Here is a 27,363-nt window from a genome sequence, read left to right as displayed (position 1 = left end):
CTACTGCTGAAAGGGCTCCCTCATTTCCTCCTGGTTTCTCGGTAGGAAGCATATATCCATAAGGAAAGCCCTTGGACAGCTGTCTGAGCAATGCCGTCCTTTTCTGTCACAGGTCAGAAGCCAATGACCTGGCCCTGAGGCTGGCCCGCCAATACACGGGACACTGGGACGTGGTGGTATTAGACCAGTAAGTGCCCTTTCAGGAGCTTGGGTCTGCCACTTACTGGGGATCAGTAAGGCTCAAGCTTTGAGTGCCTTGGGCAGGAGGATGAGGGGCCTGGGCTACTAGAGGGAAGCATAAGGACCAGGCCACAGAGACACCCCTACATACACCAGGGGGCACTTCCCCCAGGCCTCTTCTGGGAGTGAGGGATACTTTGTAATGTTACGAGAATTGGCCCCATGCTTTAGGTATTGAGTATCTGCTATGCATGATGCCCCGGGGCTAGAGGATTATCCCCTTCGAGATTCATGACAGTTCTGCAAAAGAAACCTCCAACTTCACAGAGGAGAGCACTGAATCCAGAGAGGTTAAATGATGAGTCACCAATACCTAGCTAGTAAGTGGCCTTTCAGGAAGTCTTGCTGGTTCCCAGCCCCAGAACTTGGGGACTGGGTTGGGTCGGTCTTCCTGTGGCTCCTGATATGAGGAGACAGTCATTGGGGCTGGGCCACGGAGTCCATGCCACCCAGGCCTGAGCCCTCCCTTCTCCCCTCAGTGCTTATCACGGTCACCTGAGCTCGCTGATCGACATCAGTCCCTACAAGTTCCGAGACCTGGATGGCCAGAAGGAGTGGGTCCATGTGGTATGCACTGCCAAAGTGGGCAATAGGTCGGTGCCCTCCCTCTGGCCTGAATGACACGGTGCTGTCACTCCCCACAGGCACCTCTCCCAGACACCTACCGGGGTCTATACCAGGAGGACCACCCCGATCCTGCTGGGGCCTATGCCAACGAGGTGAAGCGCGTGGTGAGCAGCGTGCAGGAGAAGGGCAGGAAGGTAACCACATCTGCAGGGTCCCATGAAATGGAACAGCAAATGTCATTTCTTTCCCTACCAGCACAGTGCTCGACACTGGGGACCCTGAGAGACCCTGGAACTAGGGCCCACCCTTGAGGAATCTAGTAGGAGGTTTGGGTGCTCAGCAGGGAGTTTAGATAAAGACATGTCCTGGGTGCTACCGGAGTCTAGGGATGCGGGCTGGACTGGTGTGGGCGTGAAGGAGGGTCCTCAGAGGAAGTGCTGCCTGATTTCAGTGAGGAGGAGCTAGCACTCACAGTGGGTAGGAGAGGGGCAGGTAGGAGAGGAAAGGCATCCTAAGCAGAGGGGCGGCCTGAAAAGGTGGAACCCCATCAATGTGGGGTGGCCTGGCCGAGCTGGCAGGAGATGAGCCTGGAGAGGCAGGTGGGACCCCCCCCACCCCAGTGCCATAGGACCACAAGGTCTGTGCTGAGCAGCTGAAGGCCACCGGGAACCTTTGAAGGGAGAGTAATAAGAGGGGATGCAGGAGGCCAAGGCAGAAAGCCCCACGTGTGCCAGGAGGTAGACACAGGAGGTACCGAGATACAGACGCAGACGATGAGGAGGCAGAGGCTGTGCTGACTCATGGATCATGGATGGAAGCCGCATTTCTCTCCATGGGGGGGACAGGAGTCACCAGGCAGGGACAGGGAAGCCCATGGGGGAGGAATCAGTGGGTTTCATTTGGGACATGCTAAATACAAGGGGCCCAGAGAGTCCCACATGGTAAGAGTTGGTTGGCCTCTCGAGAGAAAACCCAATCACAGGCCAGATGTGATCCGGAGCTCAAGGTGACCATATGGCAACGCTGGCGACTCGTCTCGCCAAGGAGCCAGCGCTGAGCCAGCATACCACCCCATGTCTCCACGGGGTGGCCCCAGCATCCTATCTCATCCACAGATTGCAGCATTCTTCGTGGAGTCTCTGCCCAGTGTCGCGGGGCAGATCATCCCCCCTGCAGGCTTCTTCCAGGAAGTGGCAGAGTGAGTAGCCCTGAGGGGGCGCTATAATGGGGCTTCCCAACATTTGTTCCTAATTCCAGCCTCAGCTTGGCCTCTTGACCAGAAAGAAATGGTAGCCCTGAGAAAGCCAGATGCCTGCCTGATGCCCCCACCTTGTTGCTGGCAGAGCCAGGGTTCAGAGTCCAGGACCCCCCAGCTCTGGTCCCATCCCTCTTGCCACAGGCCCCATCAGCTGTGTGTCCTCTGCTACAGGCACATCCACGGGGCCGGAGGGGTCTTTGTCGCAGACGAGATTCAAGTGGGCTTTGGCCGAGTAGGCAAGCACTTCTGGGCCTTCCAGCTGCAGGGAGAAGACTTTGTCCCCGACATTGTCACCATGGGCAAGTCCATTGGCAATGGCCACCCTGTAGCCTGCGTGGCCACAACCCAAGCTGTGGCAAGGGCCTTCGAAGCCACTGGCGTTGAGTACTTCAACACGGTGAGTGCAGGCTCTGGGACAAGGGGGCACTGTGGGTTCTGCTGGGCCTCAGCCTGCTTGTCCTTAGCGGGCAGAGGCCACAGCCCTTCCCCTATACCCAGCACAGACTTCTAAGATGCTGCCCTCAGGGGGTTCCCACAGATCAGAGGAAAAAAACACACAACCTTTAAAAACTAGCATTGATCCAAAAACTGTCACAAGAGAGCATGCCTTGTCTCATCTGCAGGAAGAATACAAGGGGCCCTCCCTTCCCCAGATGCTACTGCTGTGTGCCAGGCTCTGCTCCTGGGCCGATGCAGATGTGTCAAAAGTTCCATCTGTTTGGGTGCCTACTGTCTGGGAGCACAGTTGACATTCCAGTAGGAGCTTCAAGGAGGACGTGGCTCCCCATCCTTGGGCTGCAGGCTGGAGAGCTTTGCCTAAGTGAAGTGGGTCCTTGTGTCACACTGAGAGAACATGCAGTGGATGTGGGGAGCGTGGTGGTCACCAGGGGCTTCCTCAGAGCTGAGGAGGCCAGACCGATCCTGCAGGCAGTGACGAGCCATGGAACAGTTTTCACTGGGGACAGATAAGATGTAAAATAAACATTAGATCTCTGGCAATCAGTGTGGAGAAAGAGCTGGAGGTGGAGAGACCCATCCAGGCAAGAGAGGAGGCCTAAATGTGGGTGTGGGCCAGGGGGCAGGAATAGGAAGGGACAGTGTCGACAAGGGGAAGAAGAACCCACTGTGACTTCCCGAGAAAGCCAGTTTGAGTTGAAGGCTGAAACAGGTCAAGATTGGGCAGGATGGTGGAAAGGAGGCAGAGAAGGTCATTAAGGGCAAGGGCCAAGGACTCGGCACATGGTCACTAGATGCCCAGGGGACACACAGACAGGTGCCCTGGACAAGCTCCCTGTTGAGGCAAGAGAATGATGGAAGTGGTGTGACGTCGGCCCTCGGAGAGCACAGGGACAGCAGAGGGGATGCAGAGAGGGGCAGAGAAGAGGTGTGGGACAGACATTGGAGACATCATGTGGGTGGAAGAGCGGGAGGCAGTAGCCCTGGGTGCAGGAAGGAATGTGTCCCTTGGGGTGAAAGACAGCCTACCCCATGGAACACTATCTGGGGTTTTGTTTATCTTAACCTGAAGGGCTTGTAGTTAGATTATATAAACTGATTCTTTAAAGACTAATCCTCTGTCCCTCCACCATCGTCTCTTAACCAGTTAACTGGTTACCTTTTTTTTAAGATTTTATTTATTTATTTGAGAGAGAGCGCACGAGATCACAAGGAGCGGGGAGGGGCATAGAGCGAAGCAGGCTCCCTGCTCAGCGTGGGACTCTATCCCAGGACTCTGAGATCATGACCTGAGCCAAAGGCAGACGCTCAACTGACTGAGCCACCCAGGCACCCTAACCTGATTACATTACTCTGATTAATGTTGTAAGCATCAAGAAGCCATCATTCCAAATGGAAGTTAGGACCTGGACAGTGACCTGCATCTATCCATGTGGCTGCCCCCTGGTGCTGTTTCCTTGCCCCCACCCCTACCCTGGTAACCAGCACCAGGTTCATTGTCCATTCTGGTTGTTTTTAGCCTTATAAAGAGTGTATCATGCTGTGCATTCTTTTAGGAGATTGGTCTTTTCCACCTAACATTATATCACCAGGAGTCCATGTTGTTTGTCACCAAAGTTTGCTCCATAATATCCCACATAGGAACATGCCGCGATTTATTTGTCTATCCCTGTTGATGTGCTTTCGGGTTGTTCCCATGGTTTTCGCTGCTATAAACATTTTTAGAAGTTTCTATTTTGTAAGAGTTTTTCTTAGGAGGAGGCCTAAAAGTGGACTTGCTGGGTCATGGGGTCTCTGTCCACTCTGTATTTGAGACGATGACCTGTTTTCCAGAGTAGTTCAAAAGTTAACTATCAGTGGTGTATAAGATTCTGTGGGTCCACTTCCTCTCAAACACCTTTGAATTTTTGCCAGGCAAGTAGCATGTCAAATGGTACCCCCTCAAATCAGGAAATGGTCTTGATATACCATTCCCTGGTTTCAAATTATGTGAAACATCTCTGTAACAAATGTGCTCGTTAATCCCCATCACCTGTTTACCCCATCCTCCACCCTCCTCCCCTCTGGTGAGCACATCAGTTTGTGCGCTAAAGAGTCTGTTTCTTGATTTCTCTCTCTTATTCCCTTTGCTGGTTCTTGTTTCTTAAATTCCACATGAATTAAATCATATGGTATTTGTCTTTCTCTGACTTATTTTACGTACCATAATACTGTAGTTCCATCCATGTTGGAAATGGCAAGATTTCGTTCTTTTTTATGGATGAATAATATTCCATTGTATATATGGAGAGATACTTTATCTGTTTATCATTCGATGGACACTTGGGCTGCTCCCATGCTGTGGCTGTTGTAAATACTCCTGCTATAAACCTAGGGGTTCATGTATCCATTTGAATTAGTGTTCTTATATCCTTTGGGCAAAAACCCAATGGTGTGATTGCTGGATCATAAGGTAACTCTATTTTTAAGTTTTTGAGGAACCTCCATACTGTTTTCCACAGTGGCTGCACCAGTTTGCATTCCCACCAACAGTGCACAGGGGTTCCTTTTTCTCCACATCCTCACTAACACCTGTTTCTTGTGTTGCTGTTAGCCATTCTGGCAGGTGTGAGGTGATACCTCATGTAGTTTTGATTTGCATTTCCCTGGTGGTAAGTGATGATGAGCATCTGTTCATGTGTCTGTTGGCCATCTGGATGTCTTTTTTAAAGAAATGTCTGTTCATGTCTCCTGCCCATTTTTAAACTGGATCGTTTGTTTTTTGGGTGTTGAGTTTTATAAGTTCTATATATATTTTGGATATCTTCATATGTTTATTGGCCATGTGTTTCCTCTTCTGTGAAATGTTTTTTCTTTTGCCCATTTTTTGACTGAGTTACTAGAGTTTTTCTTATTTGTGAGGCTTCTAGTGCCTCTGTATGTGTGTGTATATTTGTGTGTGTGTACATTTACATAGGCATACACACACACACATATATATATTATTAATACTAGCCCTTTGTCGGGGCACCTGGGTTGCTCAGTGGTTGAGCATCTGCCTTTGGCTCAAGTCATGATCCCAGGTTCCAAGGATCTAGTCCCGCATCGGGTTCCCCATGGAGAGCCTGCTTCTCTGCCTATGTCTCTGCCTCTCTCTCTCTCTCTGTCTCTCATAAATAAATAAATAAAACCTTAAAAAAAAAAAAATACTAGTCCTTTGTCAATTTTGTAGGTTGGATCCCTCAGTAATTTTAAAGGGATTCTAAGTCCAAAAGTAGGAGGACCTGGGCACGAGGAGGGCTCAGTCTGTTAAGCATCTGACTCTTGATCTCAGGTCAGGTCTTGATCTCAGGGTCATGAGTTCAAGCCTTGCATTGGGCTTCATGCTGGGAGAGGAGCCTACTCTAAAAAAAAAAAAAAAAAAAAAAAGTGTAAAGACCGGGATCCCTGGGTGGCGCAGCGGTTTGGTGCCTGCCTTTGGCCCAGGGCGCGATCCTGGAGACCCGGGATCGAATCCCACATCGGGCTCCTGGTGCATGGAGCCTGCTTCTCCCTCTGCCTGTGTCTCCGCCTCTCTCTTTCTCTCTCTCTCTCTCTGTGACTATCATAAATAAATTTAAAAAAAAAAAAGTGTAAAGACCACAGCATTATTCAATTCTAGGTTTTTCAAATCTTTTTATTATTAACATACGACTAACGACACTGAGGTCAAAAGTCATGTCTTATGTGATACTTTGTAAAATATGTTGAGGTGATTTGTTACTTGATTATTCTACATTTTCTTAAGAAAAATGTGTATTCCCTAAATGTTTGCAGAACTCTGTAAATGTCTCTTAGGTCACACTTGGTTTTTTTTGGGTTTTTTTTAGGTCACACTTGTTAACTGTATTTGAATCTTCTGTATTCTTGCTGGATGTTTTCTCTACATAACATATCAATAATTGTGTAGAAATATCAGTATTTTAAAACATCAATTTTTCCTTGTATTACAGTTAAGTTTTTGCTTTATTTAAGCTTTGAATATATTTAAGTATATTTTTTATTTCTATATGTTCATTGGGAATTGAATTTTTTTTTCTAATTTTATTTTTAAATAATATCTACACCCAGTGTGGGGCTCAATCACTACCCTGAGATCAAGACTCGCATGCTCTGCCTACTGAGCCAGCCAGGCAACCCCAGGGAATTGCATCTTTTTTTTTTTTTTTTTTAAGATTTTATTTATTTCTTTGAGAGAGAACATAAGGAGAGGGACAAGCAGACTCCCTGCTGAGCCGGAAGCCTAACACAGGCCTCGATCCCAGGACCCTGAGATCATGAACTGAGCCAAAGCCAGACGTTTGACTGAGCCACCCAGTCATCCCTTGAATCTTTTAAAATTTGAGGTATAACTAACATATTAGTTTCAGGTGTACAGCATAATGATTCAATATTTGTTTCAAAATGATCACCAAAATAAGTCTAGTTAGCATCCATCACCTCAGATAGTTATAGAGATTTTTTTTCTTGTCATGAGAACTTTTTTTTTGTCATGAGAACTTCTAAGATCTACTCTCTTAGCAACTTTCAAAAATAAACAGTAGAGCATTATTAACTATAGTCACCATTCTGTACATTATACCCCTAGAACTTATTTATTTTTAAAGATTTTATTTATTCATGAGAGACACAGAGGCAAAGACACAGGCAGAGGGAGAAGCAGGATCCGTGCAGGGAGCCCAATGCGGGACTCGATCCTAGAACTCCAGGATCACGCCCTGAGCCAAAGGCAGACGCTCAACTGCTGAGCCTCACCCAGGCATCCCGAACTTATTTATTTTGTAACTGGAAGTTTGTACCTTCTGATCATCTTCACTCATTTTGCCCATCCCCCAACACTGCCATCTCTGGCAACTACCAATATGTTCTCTGTATCTACGAGTTCCATCTTGAGTTTGTTTTGTTTTTTTTTTTATTTTACTTAATTTTACTTACTTGAGAGAGAGAGCATGTGAGCAGGGGCAAGAGGGGAGAGGGAGAAGCAGAGTCCCTATTAGGGAGCCTAATATGAGGCTCTGTCCCAGGACCCCCAGATCATGACCTGAGCCGAAGGCAGACACTTAACCCACAGAGCTACCCAGGTGCCCTGCTTTTTGCTTTTTGTTTTGATTCCACAAATATGTGAGCTACGGTATTTCTCTGTTGGACTCATTTAACTTAGCATTATGTCCTCAAGGTACAGGACATGCTGTCACAAATGGCAAGATTTCTTTCTTTTTTATGGTTAATGTTCTATTATGCATATATACCACATTTCCTGTATCCATTCAACCACGTGTATACACTTAGGTTACTTCTATGCCTTGGCTATTGAAAACAGTGCTGCAGTAAACACGAGGGTGCAGATATTTCTTGGAAATAGTGTTTTTATATCCTTCTGATAAATACCCAGAAATGGGATTCCTGAATCATGTGGCAGTTCTATTTTTAATTTTTTTAAGATTTTATTTATTCATGAGAGAGACAGAGACCTAGGCAGAGGGAGAAGCAGGCTTCCTGTGGGGAGCCCGATGTGGGACTCGATCCCAGGACCCCGGGATCATGCCCTGAGCCAAAGGCAGACGCTTAGCTACTGAGCCACCTAGGCATCCCTATTTTTAATTTTTTGAGGAACTGCTATGCTGTTTTCCATGGTGGCCGCCCCAATTTACATTCCCACTAACAGAATACGAGGGTTTCCTTTTCTCCACATCTTACCAGCACTTGCTATTTCTTGTCTTTTTGGTAATAGTCATTCTGACAAGTTATGAGGTGGTATCTCATTGTGGTTTTGATGATAAATGACATTGGGCACCTTTTCACATACCTGTTGGCCATCTGTATATCTTCGTAGGAAAATATCTATTCAGATGTTCTGCCCATATTAATCGTATTGTTTTTTTGCTCTTGAATGATTTCTTACATACAACTCCTTATTAATTCAGCTCCTTTCTTTCTATCAATAAAGCTCCATTCTTACATAGAACTCCTTATCATTACAATCCTTACATACAGCTCTTTTTCAAATACATGATTACAAATATTATCTCCGGTTAGGTCAATTGTCTTTTCATTTTACTGAAAATGGTTTCCTCTGCTGTGCAGAAGCTTTTTGGTTTAGTGTAGCCCAAATTCTTTGTTTCTGCTTTTGTTGCCTTTGCTTTTGATGTTAAATCCTAAAAATTGCAAAGAGTGATGTCAAGGAACTTACTGCGTATGTTTTCTTCTAGAAGTTTAGTGGTTTCAGGTTTTCAGATTTTTAATCCATTTCAGTTCATTTGTATGTATGGTATAAAATAGTAGTCTAGTTTTCCAGGAATTGAATCTTGATCATGAGAAGTATCTTTTCCATTCCAAATAATGATTCTGCCTACTAAATTGTATTTTATCTGATACTAAAAAGCTATTCTAGCTTTCGATTAGCTTTAGGTGTGTTTCTTTTAACAAGCAAATATCTAGAATTGGGGGCGGTTTAGTCTAAATCCACTAATATTTGACTTCAAAGTGATTAGACAATTTAAATTTAATGCAACTAGGGCAGCCCGGGTGGCTCAGCAGTTTAGCGCCACCTTCAGCCCAGGGCATGATCCTGGAGATCCGGGATCAAGTCCCGCGTCAGGCTCCCTGCATGGAGCCTGCTTCTCCCTCTGCCTGTATCTCTGCCTTTCTCTCCCTCCCTCTCTCTCTCTGTCTCTCTGCCTCTCTCTCTGTGTCTCTCATGAATAAATAAATAAAAATTTTTATTAAAAATAAATTTAATGCAACTATTGATATATTTAGACCTGTTCCTAACATCTTCATTTATAATTTTACTTTATCATACATTTTTTTAGTATCTGTATTAAAAGTATTTCATCCCAAATTATTTTCAGTACAAGCCTTTATATTACAAACCTACCTTCTGAAATCCTGAGTGAATATTTTTATCAGGCCCTTATATTTAAATATTTTAGCTAAATATAAAATCTAGGTCCTATTTTCCTACAGCATGTTAAAAGTATATTCCATTGTTACCCTGAATGCAATATTGAGGGGCAGAAATCACTCATTCTTTTTCAGTTGACATAATTTACATACCCAAAGAATTCACTTTTTTATTTTTTTTTTAAGATTTTATTTATTTATTCATGAGAGAGAGAAAGAGAGGCAGGGACACAGGCAGAGGGAGAAGCAGGATCCATGCAGGGAGCCCAACGTGGACTGGATCCGGGGCCTCCAGGATCAGGCCCTGGGCCAAAGGCCGGGGTTAAACCACTGAGGCCCCTCCTCCCCCCAGGGCTGCCCAAATTCACTCTTTTATTTTTTTTTTTTTAAGATTTTATTTATTCATGAGAGAGACACACACAGAGAGAGAGAGAGAGAAGCAGAGACACAGGCAGAGGGAGAAGCAGGCTCCATGCAGGGAGCCTGACGTGGTTCTTGATCCCGGGTCTCCAGGATCACGCCCTGGGCTGAAGGCAGCGCTAAACCACTGAGCCACCTGGGCTGCCCAAATTCACTCTTTTAAATAAGAATTCAGGGGCACCTGGCCTGCTCAGTCGGAAGAATGTGCAACTCTTGATCTCAGGGTCGTAAGGTCAGGCACCACATTGTGTGTAGAGATTACTTCAATAAATAAATAAACTTTAACTACAAATTCAGTAGGTTCAAATTCAAGTATAAACCGGTGGGTTTTAGTATACTCACCATGTTGTGCAACCATCATTTTATTGTCTTAATTCTGGAACATTTTCATCACCCAAAATGCAGCCCTATATGCATTAGCAGTCACTCACTCCCCATTGCCTTCTCTAAGTCCTAGCAGTCACTACCTCCTTTCTGCCTCGATGGATTTGCCTATTTTTGACATTTCATAATGAATCACAAAACCATGTGACCTTTTGTGTCTGACTCCTGTCATACTTTCAAGGTTCATCGGTGGTTAATTCTTTCTTAGGAATGAAAATAATTCCTTTGTGGGACACCTCGGTGTCTCAGCGGTTGAGCATCTATCTGCCTTGGGCTCAGGTCATTATCCCCGGATCCTAGGGAGGAGTCCCACATTGGGCTCCCTGTGGGAAGTCTGCTTCTCCCTCTGCCTATATCTCTGTGTCTCTTATTAATAAATGGATAAAAATCTTTAAAAAAAAAAAATTTCATTATAGGAATATTGCAGATTTCATTTATCCATTCTTCAGTTAATGACCACTTGGGTTATTTCCCTTTTTTGGCTCTTATGAATAATGCTGCACTGAACATTTGTGTACATGTATTTGTTTGGATATATATTTTCAGAAAAGTTCTCCTGAGTATGTACCTGTAAGGGAAATTTCTGGATCATATGGCAACCCTCCTTTTTGAGGAATGGCGGGACTTTTTCAAACTAACTATACCACTTTACATGCCCACCAAAAATGTATGAGGGTTCCAATTCCTCCATACCTTCCCCAGCGTTTGTGATTTTCCATCTTTTATTACTGCCATCCCCATGAGTGTGAAATAGTATTTCATGATGATTTGCATTTCCCTCCTGGCTAGTCATGTTGAGGTTCTTTTTATGTGGTTATTAACAAAGTCATATATTCTTTGGAAAATGTGTACTCATGTCCTTTGCCCAGTTTTTTAATTGGGTTACTTGTCTCTTTTTGCTGAGTTACAAGAATTCTTTATATATCCTAGGTACTAATCCTTATCAGATAGAAACTTTGGCAATATTTTCTCCCATTTCTGAGTTGTCTTTTCACTTTCTTGGTAGTCTCCTCTGAAGCACAAAGGTTTTTAATTTTGAGGGAGCCTAGGATGCCTGAGTAGCTCAGCAATTGAGCATCTCTGCCTTTGGCGCAGGGCATGATCCCCAGGTCCTGGGACCGAGTCCCACATTGGGCTCCTTGTAGGGAGTCTGCTTATCCCTCTGTCTATGTCTCTGCCTTTCTCTGTCATGAATAAATAAGTAAAATCTTAAAACAAAAACAAAAACAACTTTGTGAGGGAGTCTATTTTTTTCTTTGCTTACTAGTGCTTTGGAGTCATAGCTAACAAACCACTGCCTAATCCAACGTCATGAAGATTTCCACCTTGCTTTCTTTTAAGAATTTTATGATTTTAGGGATCCCTGGGTGGCGCAGCGGTTTAGCGCCTGCCTTTGGCCCAGGGCGTGATCCTGGAGACCCGGGATCGAATCCCACGTCGGGCTCCTGGTGCATGGAGCCTGCTTCTCCCTCTGCCTATGTCTCTGCCTCTCTCTCTTTCTCTCTCTGTGACTATCATAAATAAATAAAAATTTAAAAAAAAAATAAAAAATAAACCGCTGAGCCACCGAGGCTGCCCATTATAAATAAAATATTTAAAAAAAAAAAAAGAATTTTATGATTTTAGCTCTTAAACTTAAGTCTTTGGTTTATTTTGAGGTAATTTTTTTTTTTTTTTTTTTTTTTTTTTTATGATAGTCACAGAGAGAGAGAGAGAGAGGCAGAGACACAGGCTGAGGAAGAAGCAGGCTCCATGCACCGGGAGCCTGATGTGGGATTCGATCCCAGGTCTCCAGGATCGCGCGCCTGGGCCAAAGGCAGGCGCCAAACCGTTGCGCCACCCAGGGATCCCCTATTTTGAGGTAATATTTTGTATATGGTATGAGGTAGGGGGGTAACTTGACTCTCTTGTATGTGGATATTCAGTTGTCCCAACACCATTTGCTGAAAAGACTATTTTTATCCCATTGGATGGTCTTGACACCCTTGTCAAAGTTGACCAGCAACAAAAGCTAAAATAAGCAAATAGGATTACATCAAATTAAAAGCCTTTTGTAACAGAAGGAAACTATCAACAAAACACAAAGGCAATGTACTGAATGGGAAAAAGTACTTATAAATTATACATCCAGTAAGGGGTTAATATCCAAAATATGTAAAGAACTTACACAACTTGAGATGCATGGCTCAGTCAAGCGTCTGCCTTCAGTTCAGGTCATGATCTCAGGGTCCTGGCATCAAAGCCTGCATCGGGCTCCCTGCTCATTGGGGAGTCTGCTTCTGCCTCTCCACCACCTCCCCACACAACACACTCATGCTCACTCTTTCAAATAAAGAAATAAAATATTTTTTTTTAAGATTTTATTTATTTATTCATAGAGATGCAGAGAGAGGCAGAGACACAGGCAGAGGGAGAAGCAGGCTCCATGCAGAGAGCCCGACGCGGGACTCGATCCAGGGTTCCAGATCACACCCTGGGCTGCAGGCGGCGCTAAACCGCTGCACCACTGGGGCTGCCCAGAAATAAAATATTTAAAAAAAAAAAAAGAACTTACACAACTTAATATATTAAAAAAAAAAAAAAAAAAACAGCTGAAAAAGGGACAGAAGACTTGAATAGATATTTTTCCAAAGAAGACATATGGATGGCCAATAAACACATGAAAATATACTGACCATCACTCATCATCAGCGAAATGCAGATCAAAACCACAATGAGAGGGATCCCTGGGTGGCGCAGCGGTTTGGCGCCTGCCTTTGGCCCAGGGCGTGATCCTGGAGACCCGGGATCGAATCCCACGTCGGGCTCCCGGTGCATGGAGCCTGCTTCTCCCTCTGCCTGTGTCTCTGCCTCTCTCTCTCTCTGTGACTATCATAAATAAATAAAAATTAAAAAAAAAAAATACCTTTAAAAAAAAAAAAAAAAACCACAATGAGAAATCTCTTCATACCTACCAGAATGGCTGTTATCAGAAAGACAAAAAAATAACAGGTTGGTGAGGATGTGTAGGAAAGGGACCTCTCACGCACTGTTCATGGGAATGTATATTGGTGCAGCCACTATGTAAAGTAGTGCAGAGGTTCCTGGAAAAAATTAAAATAGAACTACCATATGACCCAGCAGTTCCACTTCTAGGACTTTATCTGAAGAAAATTAAAACCAATCGAAAAAGACCTATACACCATTGTGTTCATAGCTGCATTATTTACAAGAGCCAAGATAAAGAAGGAGCCCATCTACTGATGAACAGATAAAGATGTCTCTATCTCCTCTCTCTCTCTTTCGCGTACACACACACACACACACACACACACACACACACACACACACACAGGAATATTATTCAGCCATAAAAAAGAAAATGAAATCTTGCCATTTGTAGCAACATAGATGGAGAGCATAATGCTAAGTGAAATAAGCCAGTCAGAGACAAATACTATTTGATTTCACTTTAGTTTGGAATCTAAAAAACAATTGATACTGAGTTTTGAGAGTTTTTATATATTTCAGATGTTAACTCCTTAGGAGATATATTATTTGCATATCTTCTCCCATTCGGTAGGTTGCCTATTCATTTCATTGATGACTTCCCTTCACTGTGCAAAGTTTTTCAATTTGATGTAATCCCGTTTATTTTTACTTCTGTTGTGATTGTCCAGATCCAAAAAGGTATTGCTAAAACAAATGCCCACGAGTTTACTGTCCATTTTCTTCTAGGCCTTTATGGTTTTAGGTCTTCTGTTTAAGTCTTTAATCCATTTTGAGGGATCCCTGGGTGGCGCAGCGGTTTGGCGCCTGCCTTTGGCCCAGGGCGTGATCCTGGAGACCCGGGATCGAATCCCACATCGGGATCCCGGTGCATGGAGCCTGCTTCTCCCTCTGCCTATGTCTCTGCCTTGTCTCTGCCTCTCTCTCTCTCTCTCTGTATGACTATCATAAATAAATAATGAAAAAATAAAAAAATCCATTTTGAGCTTATTTTTATGTATGATGTAAAAAAAAGTCATCCAGTTTTCCTAACATTATTTATTATTTATTGAGGGGTTTGTCTTTTCTTCATTGTATATTCTTGCCTCCTTTGTTGTAGATTAATTGGCCATATAGGTGTGGGTTTTTTTCTGATCCATTCATCTACATGTTTAGTTTTGTGTTGTGCCAGTGCCATACAGTTTTGATTGCTATAATTTGTAGTATAGTTTGAAATCTGGGACCATGATACCTCCAGCTTTGTTCCTCTTTCTGAAGGTTGCATTGGCTATTCAAAGTCTTTTGTGGTTCCATACAAACTTTAGGATATTTGTTCTAGTTCTGTAAAAAAATGTCATTGGGTATTCTGATAGGGATTGCATTGAATCTGTAGATTGCTTTTGGTAGTATGGACATTTTAATATTCTTCCAATCCATGAGCACAGTACATCCTACCATTTATTTTTGTACTCTTTAATTTCTTCCATCAGTGTCTTAGAGTTTTCAGAGTACAGGTGTTTTATCTCCTCAGTTAAACTGATTCCTAGTTATTTTATTCCTTTTGATGCAGTTGTAAATGGGATCGTTTTCTCAATTTCTGCAATAGTTTGTTACTAGTAGATAGAAACACAAAAGAGGCACCTGGGTAGTGCAGTCAGATGAACACTCAACTCTTGGATTTGGCTAGACTTGTGATCTCAGGGTCATGGGATCGATCAAGCCCCACGTCAGTCTCTGGGCTCAGCACAGAGTCTGCTTAAGAGTCTTTCTGCCCCTCCCCACTGCTCTTTCACTCTCTAAAATAAGTCTTAAAAAAAGGGGGGGGGGGCAGCCCCGGTGGCGCAGCGGTTTAGCGCCACCTGCAGCCCGGGGTGTGATCCTGGAGACCCAGGATCGAGTCCCACGTCGGGCTTCCTGCATGGAGCCTGCTTCTCTCTCTGCCTGTGTCTCTGCCTCTCTCTTCGCTCTCTCTGAATGAATAAATAAATAAATATTAAAAAAAATGAAACAACAGATTTCTGTATATTTTATATCATGCAACTTTACTGAATTCCTTTATACTAATAGTTTCTAGGTGCAGGCTTTACAGTTTCCTCTATTGTAATAGCTCATCTGTGACTAGTGGCAGTTTTACTTCTTCCTTTCCAATTTGGATGCCTTTTATTTCCTATTCTTGCTTGATTGCTGTGGCTAGGACTTGCAGTACTGTTCAATAAAACTGGCAAGAATGAGAAAAAAAAAACTGGCAAGAATGGACATGCTTGTCTTGTTCCTGATCTTAAGATGGGGGGAATAAAGTTTTCAGCTTTTTCCTATTAAGTATGTTAGCTGTGAGTTTATCAGTGGCCTTTATTAACGTTGAGGTATGTTCTGTCTATACCCACCTTTTTTAGAGTTTTTATCATGAATGGATGTTGAATTTTTTCAAATATTTTTTCATCTATTGAGCTGATTGGATTATTTTTATCCTTTGTTGATGTGGTGTATCAGATATGATTGGCAGATATTGAACCATCCTTGCATCCTGGTGATAAATCCCATTTGATCATGGTGTATGATCCTTTTAATATATTAGCTGAATTTAATTTACTCATATTTTCATTGAGGATTTTTGCATCTATGTTCATCAGAGATATTGGCTTGTAATTTTCTTTTTTTTTTTAGTATCTTTGATTTAGATATGGTAATGCTGGCCTCATAAATATAAGTTTGGAAGCATTCCTTCCCTTTCAGCTTTTTGGAATATATTGATATTTTGGGAAGGATGGGTATTAACTCTTTAAATGTTTGGTAGAATTCACTTGTGAAGCTGTCTGGTCTAGCACTTTTGGTTTTGGGGAGTTTTTGGACTGCTGATTTAATTTACTAGTAATAATCTCTTCAGGTTTTATTTCTTCCTGTTGTAGTCTTGGAAGAGCGTATGTTTCTTTTTTTTTTTTTTTTTTTTTTTAGATTTTACTTATCTGAGAGGAGAAAGCGAGTAAGAGAGCATGAGTAGGGGGCAGGGGGCAGAGGAGAAGCAGTCTCCCCACTGAGCAGGGAGCCCAACATGGGACACAATCCCAGGACCCCAAAATCATGACCCAAGCTGAAGGAAGTTGCTCAACCGACTGAGCCACCCAGGCGCCCCAGATTGTGTTTCTAGGAATGTATCCATTTCTTCTAGGTTGTCCAATTAATTTATCCTTTGTATTTCCGTGGTATTGGTTGTAACTTCTCTCTTGCTTTTCTTTTTTTTAAGATTTTATTTATTTTACACAAGTAGCGCACAAGCAGGGAGAGTGCCAGGCAGTGGAAGAGGAAGAAGCTGAGCAGGGAGCTTCAATCCCAGAACCCTGGGATCATGACCTGAGCTGAAGGCAGACCCTCAATTGACTGAACTACCCAGGCACCCTACTTCTCTTTCACTTCTAATTTTATTTGATCCTTTCTGTCTCTCTCTCTCTCTCTCTCTCTCTTTTTTTTTTTTTACAAGTCTGGCTAAGATTTTTCAATTTTGTTTATTTTTTAAAGAACCAGCTCAGGATGCCTGGGTGGCTCAGCGGTTGGGCATCTGCCTTTGACTCAAGGTGTGGTCCCAGGATCCAGGATCAAGTCCCACATCAAGCTCCTTGCATGGAGCCTGCTTCTCCCTCTGCCTATGTCTCTACCTTTTTTTCTCTGTGTCTCTCATGAATAAATAAAATCTCTTAAAAAAAAAAAAAAAAGAACCAGCTCTTAATTTCATTGATCTTTTCTGTTTAATTTTTTTAAAGATTTTATTTATTTATTTGAGAGAGAGAGACAGAGAGCATAAGTGGTGAAGAGAGGGAGAAGCAAGCTGATGTGGGGCTCAATCCCAGGACCCTGGAATCATGACCTGAGCTAAAGTCATACACTTAACCAACTGAATCACCCAGGTGCCCCTATTTTTTTCTTTTTAGTCTCTATTTTATTTACTTCCACTCTGATCTTTATTTTCTTCCTTCTACTAACTTTGGGCTTTGTTCTTTTTTTTTTTTTTTTCTAGTTCCTTAGGCGTGAGATTACGTTGTTTATTTAAGATTTTTCCTGTTTCTTGCTTGTGTCACTATACTTCCGTCTTAAAACTGCTTTTGCTATTTCCCATAGATTTTGGAGCATTGTGTTTTTTGTCTAAAGGTATTTTTTCATTTCCTCTTTGATCTATTCATTGACCCATTGGTTATTTAACAGCATCTTGTTTAGCCTCCATGTGTTTGCACTTCTTCCATTTCTTTTATTGTAATTGATTTCTACTGTCAAATTGTTGTGGTTGGAAAAGATGCTCAGTGTGACTTCATTCATCTTAAATTTCTTGAGACTTGTTTTATGGCCTTACTTATGATCTATACTGGAGAATGTTCCATGTGCACTTAAAAAAAATGTATATTCTGGGCAGCCTCAGTGGCCCAGCGGTTTAGCACCGCCTTCGGCCCAGGGCATGATCCTAAAGATCCAGGACTGAGTCCCACGTTGGGCTCCCTGCATGGAGCCTGTTTCTCCCTCTGCCTGTGTCTCTGCCTCTCTCTTTCTCTCTCTCTCATGAATAAACGAACGAAATATTTTTTGAATAAAATATTTTTTAAAAAATGTATATTCTGCTGTTTTTGTGATGGAATATTATGAATGTTCTTTTAAGTCCATCTGGTTTAATGTACCATTCAAGGCCAAAGTTTCTTTATTTTCTGTCTGGATGATCTGTTGATGTAAGTAGGATGTTAAAGTCCCCCTATTACTGTATTACTCTCAGTTTCTCCCTTTGCATATGTTATTATTTGCTTTATATGTTTAGGTGCACCTATGTTGGATGCATAAATATTTACAAGTGTTTTATCTTCTTGTTGGAATGATCCCTTATATATAATATCCTTCTGGGCAGCCCTGGTGGTGCAGCGATTTAGCGCCGCCTGTAGCCCAGGGTGTGATCCTGGAGACCCGGGATCGAGTCCCACATCAGGCTCCTGGCATGGAGCCTGCTTCTCCCTCTGCCTGTGTCTCTGCCTCTGTGTGTGTGTGTGTGTTTCTCATGAATGAATGAATGAATCAATGAATGAATGAATGAATAAATCTTTAAAAAATATATCCTTCTTTATCTCTTATTATACTTTTTGTTTCAAAGTCTATTTTGGGGGCACCTGGGTGGCTCAGTGGCTGAGCATCTACCTTTGGCTCAGGTTGTGATCCTGTGATCCTGGGGTCGAGTCCCACATCAGGCTCCCTTGCAGGGAGCCTGCTTCTCCCTCTGCCTGTATTTCTGCCTCTTTCATTTCTCTCATGAATAAATAAATAAAACCATAAAAAACAAAATAGAGTCTGTTTTGTTTGGGACTCCTGGGTGGCTCAGTCAGTTAAGCATCTGCTCAGGTGATGATCTCAGGGTCATGGGATTGAGTCCTTCATTGGTCTGCCTGCTCAGCCGGGAGTCTGCTTATCGCTCTGCCCCTTCCCCTGCTCATGCTCACACACTCTCTCTCTCAAATAAATAAATAAAATCTTTTTTAAAAAATAGTTTATTTGGGATCCCTGGGTGGCGCAGCGGTTTGGCGCCTGCCTTTAGCCCAGGGCGCGATCCTGGAGACCCAGGATCGAATCCCACGTTGGGCTCCCGGTGCATGGAGCCTGCTTCTCCTTCTGCCTGTGTCTCTGCCTCTCTCTCTCTCTCTCTCTGTGTGTGTGACTATCATAAATAAATAAAAATTAAAAAAAAATAGTTTATTTGTCTGACAGAGGTATTGCTACCCCCCCTTTTCTTTTCAATTCTGTTTGCATGGAATATCTTCTGCCATCTCTTTACTTTCAGTTTGTATGTGTCTTTTAATGCTGAAGTGAGTCTCTTGTAAGCAGCATATAGATGGGTACTGAGTTTTTTTTAATCTATTCACCCACCCTGTGTCTTGATTGGATCATTTCGTCCATTTACATTTATACTGATTATTAATAGGTAAGTACTTACATTTTGTTCGCTGTTTTCTGGTTGTTTTTCCAGTTCTCTATTCCTTTTTCTCTTATTCTCATCCCTTGTGATTTGATGACTTTCTTCAGTGTTATGTTTAAATTCCTTTATTTTTGGTGTGCTAATACAGGTTTTTGGTTTGTGGTTACCCTGAGGCTCCTAAACAACAACCTGTGTATAAGGGCACCTGGGTGGCTCGTGGTTGAGCATCTGCCTTCAACTCAGGTTGTGATCCCAGGGTCCTGGGATCAAGTCCCACATCAAGTTCCCTGCAGGGAGACTGCTTCTCCCTCTGCTCTGCCTATGTCTCTACATCTCTCTGGCATCTGTCTGTTTTGTGTATTCATTAATTGTTGCAGATATAGATTTTAGTACTTTTGTCTTTAACCCTCATTAATTTTATAAATAGTTGATCCACTACCTTTTCTATGTTTGCCTTTTCCAATGAGATTTTTTTTTTCTTTCTTGTAGTTCCTTATTTCTAGTTACTGGCTTGTAATTTTTTTTCTTTCTTTTTTCTATATTTCTATTTATTTCCACTTCAATCTTTAAGATTCCTTTCCTTCTGCTTGCTTTTGGTTTTGATTGCTCTTTTTTGTAGTTTCTTAAAGTGGAAAGTTAGACTATTCATTTGAAATCTTTCATCTTTCTTAACATACATGCTTACAGACATAAATTTTCATATTCATACTACTTTCACTGCATCCCATAAGTTTTAGTATGCCTTTTTCATTTTCATTCATCTATATATTTTCATCTCCTTGTGACCTCTTTGACCCATTGGTGCACTTGGGAAAAGTGTTTATTCTTTTTTTCGAGTGCTCTGTGTTAGGTGTAAATTGGTTTATAGTGTCATTCAATTCTGTTTCCTTGTTGATCTTCTGTTCAGTCATAGCAGTTACTGAAAATGAGAGAATGAACTCTCCATTTGTCACTGAATTGTACATCTCTGCTTTCAGTTTTGTCAGTTTTTGCTTTATGTATTTTGAGGCTCAGTTTTTACGTACACATGTGTTTGTAATGATTATATATCCTTGTGACTGACTCTTGACATTCTGTTTCTTTCTGTTGCTAATACTAATTTTAAGCTGCAAGTCTTTTATGTCTGATATTAGCACAGCTACTCCAACTCTTCTGGTTACTGTTTGCATGGTTTATCTTCTCCACCCTTTTGCTTTCAACCTCTGTGTCTTTACCAGTGTTCTTTATTTCTTCATGTGGATTTGAGTTATTTGATGCCTTTTCATCTCAGCCTGAGGATATACCACAAGTATTTTTTGTAAAGTATGTTAGTGACACATTTTTTCAGTTTATATTTATCTGGAATTGTTTTAGTTTCCTGTTTATTTTTTTATTTTTTAAAAAGATTTTATTCATGAGAGACAGAGAGAGAGAGAGGCAGAGACATAGGCATAGGGAGAAGCAGGCTCCATGCAGGAAGCCCAATGCAGGACTCGATCCCAGAACTCTGGGATCATGCTCTGAGCCAAAGGCAGACAACCACCAAGCCACCCAGACTTCCCAGGTTCCTGTTTATTTTTAAAGGATTCTTTTATATAGAATTTTTGACTGGCAGTCTTTTTCTTTCATTACTTTAAATATCTCATCCCACTGCCTCTGGCCTTTATTGTTTCGGATGAGGAATCAGCTATTAATCTTGTTGAGGATCTCTTGCACAAGTCACTTCTCATGCTGATTTCAGTATTTTTTATTAATTGAGATATAATTGGCATACAGTATTCTATTAGTTTCATACAACATGATGATTCAATTATTTGTATATATTGTGAAATGAGCACAAGTCTAGTTGACATCCATCATCATATGTACCTATGATTTTTTTCATCTGAGAACTTTGAAATCTGTCTTAGCAACTTTCAGATACATAATACTATAGTCACCATGCTGTACATTACCTCCCCATGAACTACTTATTTTATAACTGGAAATTTGTTGTCTTTTGACCACCTTCACCCATTTCTCCCACCCTCTGTCTTTGTGTCTCTCCTCCTCTCCTTCTGGGGACTCCTGTTTGCAAATGGTTTCCTTCATTGTGTTCCACAGGTTGCTGAAGCTCTGTTCATTTTTTAATTTTTTCTTTCTGGTTATCAGACCAGTCTCGATTGACATTATCTTCAGATTTGCTGATTTCCTTCATCTGTTTGCTCAAATCTGTTGTTGAGCCTCTCTGGTGAATTTTTCGTTATAGTTACTGTGCTTTTCAACTCCAGAATTTCTATTCTTTCTTTAATGATATTCTGTATTTGGTGATACGTCATCTTCATGCATTGCTTTTTAGTTCTTTTTAGTTCTTGCAATATGGTTTCCTTTAGTTGTTTTAATATATGCATACCATCTGATTTAATGTCTTTGTCTAATAAGGCTGCCGTCTTGGCTTCCTCAAGGACAGTTTCTACTGATTGCTCCTCACCCCACATAGGAGTCTTGCTTCCTGCATATTTCATAATTTTATTTATTTATTTTTTTTATTTATTTTTTTTAATTTATGATAGTCACACAGAGAGAGAGAGAGGCAGAGACATAGGCAGAGGGAGAAGCAGGCTCCATGCACCGGGAGCCCAACGTGGGATTCGATTCCGGGTCTCCAGGATCGCGCCCTGGGCCAAAGGCAGGCGCTAAACCGCTGCGCCACCCAGGGATCCCCGTTTCATAATTTTCTGTTGAAACCTGGACATTTTAAATAATCTGTCAACCTTGGAAATCATATTCCCTCCTTATGGTTTGGTGGTGTTTTTTATTACTACCTGTATAGTGCCATTTCTGAACTAGTTCTGTATGTAGCCTTTGCTTGGCTGGCTTAATGATCATCTAATGATTGGACAGATACCTCCTTAAAAATCTGTGTCTCAGCCTTTGACAAGTAGTTCCGTGTGTTAGTTCAGTACTCAGCCAAGCAGCTTATTACTCTGCCTCAGCCTTTACTTCCTCCTCCTGCAGAGCCTCAAGGCAGCCGGTGGCAGGAGCTTAGAGCTTTTCAGGTCTTTCCTGAACATGCACATGGCACAGGACACGAACATAGCCCTATGTGTACACATGACCTTCTAGATTCCCAGAACTGTGTCAAACCTTGTTCATTTTCTTCCTGTTGCTCCTCTGGGGTGATCTTGGGGCAACGATCTACCTATTGTGCTAGTTCAGCATCTTGGCCAGGTCATGATTCTAAACAAAAGATACTACTAATATATATATATATACTCTACCTCTTTAAGTTCACAGTTAATACTATACAGTAAGTAGCATCGGCCCATCCCCTTGTTCGTCTCACACGTAATTTGTTTTGGGCATATCAGAAATCTGCCTCCTGGCAGAATCACCTGGGAAGCCTGTGATGACCTCAAGTATGGGGCTCTGCACACCAGCTCTGAAGCCCATCTACAGGACACCATGACACCCCCAACTGAATGGCTACAGTTCAAAAGACTGAAATTTCCAATCATTCCATGAGAGCTCCTGGAATCTTGTATGCTAATGATGGGAATGTGATAAGACACAACTACTTTGGGAAAGCTTCACGATTTTTTTATAAAACTAAATACACATTTACTATTACAACCCAGCAACTGCACTCCTAGGTATTTACCCAAGAGAAATGAGAACCTCTGTTTACACAAAGATTTGTTATAAATGTTCTTACCAGCTTTATTCATAATAGCCCAAACTCAAAATAACCCAAGGGACCATTAACAGGAAATTGGATAAACAAATGACTGTACGTCCATACAGTGGAATACTAGACACCAATGACATGAACACATGCTGTTGATACACAGGACAAGATAGGAAATTGCAAAAACGTGTTGAGCAGAAGTGGCCAGGCACAGAAAAGCATGTACTCTGTTATTTTGTTTGTAGGATATTCCAGAAACAGCAAAACAATAGTGATAGAGAGCAGGTCAGTGGTTGGATAAGCCTGTAGTGGAGGGGCACAAGGAACTTTGGAAAGTGATAGAAATGTTCTGTATCTTCATTGTGGTGGAGGTCCCCTAGGTACATGTACTTGTCCAGTTGCAATGAACTATATATGCTGGAAACATTTGGAGCTTCTTGTATGTAAACTCTGCCTCAATAAAGTTTTCTTTTTTTTTTTTTTTTTTTAAATAATTTTTTTTTTTTTTTTTTTTTTTTTTTTTAATTTATGATAGGAACACAGAGAGAGAGAGAGAGAGGCAGAGACACAGGCGGAGGGAGAAGCAGGCTCCATGCACCGGGAGCCCGATGTGAGATTCGATCCCGGATCTCCAGGATCAAGCCCTGGGCCAAAGGCAGGCGCCAAACCGCTGCGCCACCCAGGGATCCCAAAGTTTTCTTTTTCAATATAGTTTTAAAAAATACTCTGCAAGAGACACCCTTGCTCCTGACTCTCTGTAACACAGGTCCCCACTCGGACACCTGCAGGACCAGGTGGAGGAAGTGAGTCAGAGCAAGCCAGGGTGTCTGAAGGGGGACAGCCCCTGCCAGTGTAGCCAGATAGGCCAGGTTTATTCTCAGGACTACATATTTAACATTAGCACCTAATTCAAAGCTTTCGATAATGTCATACAAGCCAAACAAAATGAATATTCAGGCCACATGTGGCTTACAGGCAACCAGCTTATGTTCTGTGCCCTAAAACATGCCCTGAGCTCAAACTATAGAGCCTTGAGTCAAATTACACAGAGTGGCCTTTCCTGGGTGCGGCTCTGGCATGTTGCTCTTGACCCCCTTTTTAAGGTGATGGGGGTTAGTCTGATGCTTTGGGTCTAGGCCCAACCTGTGAGATGGGGCTTCCTAAAGCCTCTCAAGAAAAACCAGCTATGGGAATGCACAGCACACCTTCTCTTCTGATTTGGTCTCTTGGGGCTCCTCTTGTACCCCTGGAGGTACCTTACCTGAGTTATAGTCACATTAGCACCGGAAAAACGAGGACAGCCCACAGGGGCTTCAGGAGAACCCTGTCTACCCCCAAAGTACTGAGTTCTGAGGGGTGCAGGCCTGTGCTTGTCGCTGCCCTCAGAATGCGTGTGGCAGTTCTGCTGCCCTTATGCTCCCTGGAGCGTGGCCTGCTTTTCCAAGCATCTGACATGCGCTTTGTCCCCTGGCTCAGTTTGGGGGCAGCCCTGTATCCTGTGCTGTAGGCCTGGCCGTCCTAGATGTTCTGGAGAAGGAGCAGCTGCAGGCTCATGCCGCCTCTGTGGGCAGCTACTTGATGGAGCTCCTTGAGGAGCAGAAAGCCAAACATCCGATCATCGGGGACGTCAGGTGAGACTGGGGCAGCAGTCATTACCCACTGATTAAGCACCTGCCAGCGGCCAAGTGCGGTTTCTTCTGTCACCTCCTAAGCACCTGGGTTGGTGGGGACTTGCATCTTCACAGAGGAGGAACTAAAGCACTGAGGTGCGCTCTGGCCCAAGATGACACTTCTAGGGGAGGGAAAACCAGGGTCAGACTTGGCTCTGACCCCCAACCTTTCCTCGGTCACACCTGGGGCCCTTCCCCTCGCAGTTACTCCCTGGGACTAGGTCATCACCATCTGAGGGTTCTATGGCTCTCAACCTGCCCAGGAAGCAGAGAACAAGCCCTGGTGCTTCCCACAGGCCCAGGCAGAGGAGGAGAGCAAGGACCAGGGTCCACCCCCACCAGGCCTGGTCTCCTAAGATGTCACCTTTCTGCTCTAGGGGCACTGGGCTCTTTATTGGTGTGGATCTGATCAAAGACGAGGCAACCAGGACGCCAGCAACTGAAGAGGCAAACTACGTGGTGTCCAGGTATTCTTGGTGACCTTCGCAGCATCTAGGACCCTGACTGGGAAAGAGCCTCCTTCCTGCTTCTGCTCTTGTCACTGTGTTCCTGGGCACTCAGGGCTCACAGAGGGCTTGCCTGAAGGAGCTGACATCAGCCTGAGCAGGAAGGGAGCACCCATCTGGGCACCACTCAACTCCAGACAGGAAAAGCAGCCCGGTCAGCTCCGTGGCCTGTGCCCTGCACCAAAGGCTTCTGATGGGTGCAGGCCATTCTCGGCCAAGGATGCCATAGCCACAGGGGCTCTCAGACCGAAAAGCCGTATTTCACGTTCCCCAGGTGCCCAAGGGGAAGCAGCTTCACAGTCACACCAGGGGCTGTGGCAGAGCCAGACTGGGGGGTCCCGATCCCAGAGCAGCGGGTTTTTGGGATGGACAGACCTCCTGCTCATCTAGGTGGAAGGCTTCTAGATGACTGGGACCTCCAGACTCCAAAATCCCCAGCCCCAGCCTGCGTGTTCCTTCCCTCGATCCAAGGCAGGAGCCGAACCTGAGGAAACCCTCCTGGTGTCTGATTATGTCCTTATTCCAATTGCAAAACATACATCATTCTGTTTTGAGATCATGTGAACAGAAACAATGTAATAATGTTCTTGGGATTTTTGAGACAGGCCCCTCCTGTATTCCGCCGAGCCCTGCCTCTGCTGGCAGGCACACCTACTGCCTCCCCCCAGGGAGCCTCAGGACTGGAATCAATGGGATCAGGGGAAGGAGGGAGCCAGCCATGAGGCCCAGCCTGACTCCCACCTCACACCCACCTTGAGTTTAGTGCCATCAGTGAGACTAGACCAGGGGCAGGTGTGGCACCTGCGGCTGCCATGCTTGCTGGTGGCAGGGCTGGATTAAGGTCCAGATATTGTTCTTTCTAGGACCACAGTCCATGCCAGGAAGAATGGTATGGGAGAAAGGAGCCAGCCTGACAAGCTTAAACAAAAAAAGGAATGAGAGATTGGAAGTGGTGTCAGAATGTAAATAGAATCTCGTCAGACCCCTTTTCTCTGGCCCAATAACCTCCCTAGGTTAAAGCATCAATGTGGAATGTTAACATTTTCAGGTACCAGTTATGTTGAGGGTTAAGTCCTCATTCCTAAAAAGAACCGGAAATTAAAACTGGAGAGTCCTTTGGGATTTCAAAGATTACTTCTGGACAAGAAGCAGAAACAGGGTTGGCCAAGGAAGTTACTGAAGCTAGTGAGGGGGACGTGGGGTTCAGCATACCAGCTTAGAAGTGCTGCTGATGCACAGGAATGCTTGCTGTCCACGCTGTAGGCTAGGGCTGGTCCTGGCTCAGGCTGGGGCTCCAGGGATGGAGCAGCTGAGGCCCCTTTGGGGGGTGGGAGCAGCATGCTGAGGGCCAGGTACAGGGTACCCCAAAGGACCAGCAGGTGGGAATGGGAGTGAGCCAGTGGTGGAGGGTAGTACCTGGTCTGCCATGGGGCCCCCAGGCCAGGGTAGCTAGAGCTGGGGCCTGGAAGGGCTCCCTGGCTGGTGGGCAGCAGGGCCTCACCACTTCCTTTCCTCAGACTGAAAGACTACTACATTTTGCTGAGCACTGATGGTCCTGGAAGGAACGTCCTCAAGTTTAAACCCCCAATGTGCTTCAGTGTGGACAATGCACAGCACGTAGTGGCAAAGATGGATGCCATCCTGACAGGTGAGGGGGTGGGGAGCAAGGAGCAGCTGACTATGTCCGTAGAGCCTGCGTGCAGCCAGGATATAGGACGTTCCAGGGTGCTAGCCAGGAGTCTTCCAGGCGGTGCAGGAACAGGGAGCTGGGGGGGGGGGGGGGGGGGCCTGGGGCCCAGGCCTGCACTCACCTCACAGACTTCCTGAGCACCGAGCAGGCAGGCATGCAGGAAGGCACTAGCCATCCTGCCTGAGTGGTACTGTGGATGCAGGGCAAGGGAACCAGAGCTCGGGTGAAAGACCCCACTGTCATGAGTGAAGTCATGTAGACAGAGGGCAGGACCTTTGTGCCTCACTTGAAGGCTGGGGTCTCCCTCAGGCACTGAGCTGCTGGGATGAGAGTTGCACCCAGCTGATGAAAGGACACTGGAGAATTGCTAACCCTTTTTGGGTGACTTTGTGCTGTTTTTCAGACATGGAAGGAAAGATGAGAAGTTGCGAGACCCTGAGGCTCCGGCCCTGAGGCATCCTGTCCTCCCCTGGGTGAGTGGATCTTATTCCTCATAACCCACACAACTGGGGACCGCACCATCAGCAGCAGGGGCTCCTTCCCTCAAGCAAGCCAAACCTTGCTCTTAACCAGGTCATCTCCAGCCACCCCCCAGAAAAATCTCCACTATGCATTTTATAGTGGACAGCAGAGGGCAGGAATAGCACCTGCCTTGAGCCAGTTCTTTTCTCTGAGGTGATGGGGAAACATTCTCTGCCAGGCT

The 27,363-nt window shown here is 44.1% G+C and overlaps 1 protein-coding gene across 1 annotated transcript in view; it reads left to right on the top strand.

Annotated features, from left to right (window-relative positions):
• Nucleotides 1-27,363, top strand: part of PHYKPL (5-phosphohydroxy-L-lysine phospho-lyase) — a 37,980-nt gene that overhangs the window by 5,362 nt on the left and 5,255 nt on the right. The window contains exons 4-12 of the mRNA XM_041761553.1: nucleotides 113-187; nucleotides 720-807; nucleotides 885-1,001; nucleotides 1,923-2,005; nucleotides 2,237-2,462; nucleotides 24,271-24,425; nucleotides 24,842-24,931; nucleotides 26,488-26,618; nucleotides 27,064-27,133. Of these exons, the coding sequence (XP_041617487.1) occupies nucleotides 113-187; nucleotides 720-807; nucleotides 885-1,001; nucleotides 1,923-2,005; nucleotides 2,237-2,462; nucleotides 24,271-24,425; nucleotides 24,842-24,931; nucleotides 26,488-26,618; nucleotides 27,064-27,113 (1,015 nt within the window). The 3' untranslated portion in view covers nucleotides 27,114-27,133. The remainder of the gene's footprint in view (nucleotides 1-112; nucleotides 188-719; nucleotides 808-884; nucleotides 1,002-1,922; nucleotides 2,006-2,236; nucleotides 2,463-24,270; nucleotides 24,426-24,841; nucleotides 24,932-26,487; nucleotides 26,619-27,063; nucleotides 27,134-27,363) is intronic.

The sequence above is a fragment of the Vulpes lagopus genome, chromosome 7 (assembly GCF_018345385.1).
Source record: "Vulpes lagopus strain Blue_001 chromosome 7, ASM1834538v1, whole genome shotgun sequence".
Taxonomy (NCBI): Eukaryota; Metazoa; Chordata; class Mammalia; order Carnivora; family Canidae; genus Vulpes; species Vulpes lagopus.
Note: the sequence above shows the minus strand (reverse complement) of the source record. Positions and strands in the feature narration are given on the sequence as shown.